General features: G+C 53.7%; 1 protein-coding gene across 1 annotated transcript; it reads right to left on the bottom strand.

The window, feature by feature from the left end:
- Positions 1 to 1,297: 1,297 nt before the first annotated feature.
- On the bottom strand, positions 1,298 to 5,524 carry LOC135816991 (uncharacterized). The gene has a single exon (XM_065330095.1). It carries the CDS (start codon positions 5,522 to 5,524, stop codon positions 1,298 to 1,300), a length of 4,227 nt encoding a protein of 1,408 aa, XP_065186167.1.
- Positions 5,525 to 6,075: the final 551 nt, after the last annotated feature.

A 6,075-nucleotide genomic window follows, 5' to 3' on the forward strand; every position in this document is an offset into this window, starting at 1 on the left:
ACCTGTTTAAGGCAACCGCTCAAGGGACGAGAAAAAGTGGTCACCTTGGCCAGGTGGTCTTCTTATCCAGGTTCAGTGGGCCACATGAACATATTCACTGTACATGTACCGGTAGGGTCCAGCGGATAATGCCGGCATTATATTCGGCGTTATGAGACTATCCTAGCATTATGTGAGGTTTGAGCGGCATAACGAATTTCATAGTGGATAATGTCGGGAAATCTCAGGTTTTTGGCAACAATCGGCTAAAGCCATGAGGTGCAACGCCATGTATTGTACCGGCACATGACTTTGTGATTGTGTATAGTAGAGAAGATATAGAAGACACGGAACACCTTTACGGCTTTTGCACTACAGGTAATGCTACATTTACCTGACCACATAATGCCATTGCTACATAAAGTCTTCGTTTGTAGTCAGGTAAATGTAGATCTACATGTGATGTAGCATGCCCAACGTTGCAACTGCACTGAGGCTGTTACACAAAATCCGTAACGATCATTTAGGAGTTTTTTTTAGAAATCATGGAGAACCATGGAGGAGACTAGAGCAAACGTACGCGAAGTGAATATCAAACAGACGAAGAGGAGTTTCCTGAAGTGAACACTGACCCATCGATAAATTAATTTGGACCTAGATGAAGGAGCGACTATTGTACTATAACCGTGTCACTAGGACTACTGCAGACCCACAACCGAACTCATAGTTACGTTTCACACTGATTTAATTCCATGAGGTTATTGTTGGGACTAAGAAAAAGAACTAACTAAAAACAATGTTGGGAGAGCAAGAACCATCTCGCACCATACCGGACGCATGCGCATGGTGCATCGAACCGGAACTAAAGACTAAAGTACAGAGCACGCGAAGGTGCAGTACATGTATGCGCTTGCAAGCAACAGTGTCAGGAATGCAGTGAATCGCACACACCGCACGGCAGCCACCGTTAGCACGTCATGCAGTCTATACAACGCAGTGGCTCATGATCATGAAGAGAAAGCGGACACCAACCGCAAGAAGCCTATAGATTAGAAGATAAGAAGCACACCACACATGCAGTGGAACAAGGAGTCACGCACGACTCATCCCTGAACGACAACGCCATGCAAGTACTCATGTACACAGGAAAGAACACAAACAGTGCACACAGCAACGAACAGAAGCAGCTAGTACACGTACTTGTACTAGGAGACATTCACACAACACCATGAATACTAGCTAGTGTCAGTCAGGATGGTGGAGGGGGTCACCATTACACTTCATCCCTCCGCCTGGTGACATTTCCTGCCAAGCAGCATCAATCCTGGAAGCGAGCTGGTCGCTGGATGCCTTGTCGGTTTCGAAGATCCATGCGGACATGCTGGCCATCGGCAGCAGGCTCCTGCGGATCAGGGAGCCATCCAAGCCAGCCATCTGCTTTGAAGCTGTCACCCTCCTGGCCGTCATCTCCATCAGGGACGTTTTCCGTTGGCAATTCCAGACCTGGCCGTGGAGCATCCGGCTTGATGAGTTCCACGTTCACCACCTTCTCTCGAGGGGATCTACCATCAGACCTCCGCCAGATCACGACAGTTGATGGAGAAATGACTTTCTTCACAGTCCAGCCGGATTCAAAAGGCGGCAATCGCTTCTGACGACGACTAGGCATCCGCAGCATGACTGCATCTCCAGCCTGGTAAGCGCAGGGCAGCACCTCGTCATGGCAGTCGCCTTCCGACATGGCGTCTTCCAGAAGGTCTCGGATCCTAGCAGATCGTGCTGCGTGTTCTGCTTGCCACGTGTCAAAGTCGTACCTAGGGCGTCCATCGTCAATCAACACAGGTGGGTCCCACCCAACCATGGCCATCATTGGGGACATGCCAGTCACTGAATGCGGTCGAGAGCGGTAGAAGTGGACCAGCATCTGAAGATCGTCCATCCAGTCCGATGATTCGTCGAGGACCTTCCTGATGAGAGTCAGCAATGTCCGATTGTACCTCTCGGCGGCTCCCTGGGATTGCGGATGGCGAACGGCCCCTGTCTTCACCCTCACGCCGAACACTTGAAAGACAGACTGGACAATGGCATTGCTGAACTCAGTCCCATTGTCCACACGGATGACGTCTGGTGGTCCCCACCTACAGCACAAGCTCACGAAGGCCGAGGCAACACTGGGCCCGTCGTGCCGTTTCATTGGCACTATTTCCACCCACTTTGTCAGCACATCCACGCACACGAGCACGCAGTGGTGTGTCCCGCCACGGTTCAGCCCAAGCTCCAGGGTGTCCATTTGCACTGTTCCCCATGGTCGACCTGGGATCTCTGCTCTGGCGCTGGGGGCTGCTGGGCCTTTTGCTGGACTAGCGGCTTGGCAGTTCTGGCACCCCTTGACGTGGTCTTGGCAGGCAGACGCCATCTCAGGAAAGTAGCAGTGCTTGCGGAGCAACTCATACATTGGCTGCCAGGAAGCATGACCAGTGTTGACATGAGCAGCAGTCACGACATCAGGCACTAACAACTCGGGAACGACTGGCACGTTGACTTCCCCTTCCACAGGCAGCTTCAGGCTCCGGACTAGGCGGCCTTCCTCCACATGAAGCTGACCGGCGCAACTGCGGAAGCGCCGACTTGCTACTGGCTGGCCAACTTGAATCTGCTGAATCACTCCTTGGATGACCTCGTCCGATGCCTGGGCTTTGCCCAACTCATCGCTAGAGAAAGGGCTAACAGCCACAGCCCTCGGCAGACTGGCCACAACATCAGAGCTCTTCTTCGGCCAGTTGAACGGCACGCGCGTCAGCTTGTCTGCAAGGTTTTCAGTCGTTGGCACCCACTCCACAGTCACCTGCATCTCCGTCATGCTAAGAAGATCATTGACTATCTGCAGCCGACGTTGCACCAGAACCTCATGCAGACCACCAACCCGGACGCGACGTGACCCACCAACAACCGGAGCCAGCCATCCCGCAGTAGTCTTCGAGTCAGTCTTCAGAACCACATGCGTCGCGTTCCACCTCGTGGCTAGCGTGAGGGCCTTAATGGCAGAGTCAAGCTCAGCAACATTTACATGGAGCTTGTCCCCTGCAGGCCGAAGCCATGATGCATCTTCCACAACGGTCCCGTCGAGCTCAAGAACGACACCAATAGCTAGGCCAGATGCATCGCACCACGCAGTCCAGGTGGAGTCAGCCTGCGCGTGCACGTCCCACTGACCATGCACCGGATCGTCGGAGGAGAGCCTCGTGAACAGCTCTTGGCAGCATTCAACAAGGGTTTCCGGCAGTGGATCGTCCCATCCATTGCCACCTGCAGCAGTCGCCAGCCGCTTCAGGTAACTGCAAGCAGGCCTGAGCCACGAACAGACCGGGTAGTGGCCAATAAGGCGTCCACACCACGAGAAGACCTTGCGTCTTGTCATCTTAGGTGGTGGCTCTAGATCGATCTCTCTCCTGGACCAGCCCATGGCGCCATCCGCATTAGCCTTCAGTTGCATACCAAGAACACGGGACTCCTCCATAGGTTCGGCAGGCTTCGTTGGGAGTCCATAGGCTGCAAGCTCGTCGGCAACACACTGAGTCACTTCTGCTGGAGCTCGGATATCATCAACATAGTTGTCGACTTCTGGGCGATGGCGAGTGATCCACTGGATGACGAGGTGCATAAACTTCGGCGCAATCGCCAACCCGAAGCCCATTCTGGTCATCACGTACACCTTGTTGTTCCAGAGAACGGCCTGGTAGCGCACTAGCTCAGCACTGACATGCACCTGGAGATATGCTTTCTTCACGTCTAGCATCTCCCACTGACCATCACTGCTGCGTCTCCACTGCCTGATCTTCTCGGCGCACACGGGGGCTTCATAGCCAGGCTCAGACTCAATGAGCTCATTAAGCTTACGATAATCCAGGCATGGTCTGATCGGGGTGGATGCTTTATGCTCTTGGGTGCGAGCAATCAACGGAAGCACACCAGCCACTGCTCCATGTGTGGCTTCATCGTGCGGCACAAGCCAACCATTAGCGATCCAAGCGTCGACTTCCTTGCAGAACAACTTCTCCTGCTCTGGGCTCAGTTTCTCCCTGGAGTACTGGCCGATGCCAGAGCCCACTGGAACCTCAGGGGCTGCACCACTTTTCCACTTCCAGCGGAGAATCCAACGCTTGGTTTCATGACACCATTGGACCTCTCCATCACGTGCCGACAACGTGACACCTTGTCCATGACGGCTCACTTGCACGTGGCGGGAAGGGTGACCGTCCTGAGGAAGTGCCGCAGACACAGGACTTGACACTGGCCCAAACCTCACACTCTCCAGCCGGCCATCATTGGCATACTCAAGATGTAGGCCACCACAGCTGCTCGCTACATCACAACCGATCAACAAATCGGCGTGTACGACACTCAGATCGTTGACGACTAACAGCTCCACACTGGCTTCTGGCATCTGCACTGGGATAGGGCCATCCAATCGTCCAATGTTGACGGCCACTTTCCCAAGAACAGCAATAGACTGGCCATCCAGCGCCACGAGTCTGCTTTCACACTCTGACCACGCAAGGCCACAGGACAGGGCTTGGTCCTTAGTCAGCAGTGATCGGGCAGCACCAGTGTCAATGACTGCTGTCATACGCGACACATCATCCTTGTTGCCCGTTGTCCACATGTCTACCTTGATCCTAGGCAGCTGCCCTGGCGAAGGCACAGACACAGAGGCCAAGGCTGGACTAGGCTCCTCTCCAGCTGCTGCTGCAGCACTCCCGCCTTGCCGGCTCGCCAGCCAAGCTTTCCGGTCCGGACAGTCTGGCTTCCTGTGACCAGGCCTGTCACAGAAGTAGCACGTACTGCCACGGCCTCCACCATCCTTGGAGCTGGACCCACTCTGCTGCCCCTGCTTCCTCCTTGGGCAATCTCGCTTCATGTGGCCGACCTCATTGCAGAGGTAGCACAAGAAAGACTTCCTGCTGGTCTTGTCGCCACGTGCTCCACCAGCCAAACTACCAGTTCCAGCACCTGTACCTACTGCAGCTGTCACAGAATCGCCATCACTAAGCTGAACAGCACGGACTAATTCTAAGCAGGCGCTCACAGTCTGGTCCTTTCCCACAAGTGACAACCTAACCTGCTTTGCCCACGCATGTGGAAGCCCGTCAAGAAACTGCTCAACAACGGAGTGATTTTTGTCATCCCCAGGCGACGCATCGCCGGCCAAACTGGCGAGGCGCTGCAAATCGGCAACATAGGCATCTGGTGACTCCTCTTGTCTCATGCGTCGGGCCTTGAACCGCCGGTAGGCTTCCGACTTCGTCATACAAAACGCCTCTTCCATTTTCTTCTGGACGGCGTCAGGCTTCTTCTTGTCATCCGACTTCATTCGGCTGAACACCAGGAACGCATCCTGCTCCAGAAACAAGGGTAACTGGGCCATTTTCTTCTCGTCCGAGTCCCACTTGTTGATTGTCGCCAGCACGTCAAATTTCGCCCAGAACGTCTGGAAATCATCGACCTTTCCTCGGTAGGGTCGCAGGTATCCTTCAGCTTTCGACATCGTACTTAGATCGGAAAATTCAGTTTCCCCACGAGTCCACACGCGACAGTACAATCAACCACGACGCCAACCAGCAACCCAGCTGGTATCCCTGACGTCCTCCCGGGTTTCGGCACCACACGCTGTACTATAACCGTGTCACTAGGACTACTGCAGACCCACAACCGAACTCATAGTTACGTTTCACACTGATTTAATTCCATGAGGTTATTGTTGGGACTAAGAAAAAGAACTAACTAAAAACAATGTTGGGAGAGCAAGAACCATCTCGCACCATACCGGACGCATGCGCATGGTGCATCGAACCGGAACTAAAGACTAAAGTACAGAGCACGCGAAGGTGCAGTACATGTATGCGCTTGCAAGCAACAGTGTCAGGAATGCAGTGAATCGCACACACCGCACGGCAGCCACCGTTAGCACGTCATGCAGTCTATACAACGCAGTGGCTCATGATCATGAAGAGAAAGCGGACACCAACCGCAAGAAGCCTATAGATTAGAAGATAAGAAGCACACCACACATGCAGTGGAACAAGGAGTCACGCACGA

Source organism: Sycon ciliatum, chromosome 5 (genome assembly GCF_964019385.1).
Source record: "Sycon ciliatum chromosome 5, ocSycCili1.1, whole genome shotgun sequence".
Classification (NCBI taxonomy): domain Eukaryota; kingdom Metazoa; phylum Porifera; class Calcarea; order Leucosolenida; family Sycettidae; genus Sycon; species Sycon ciliatum.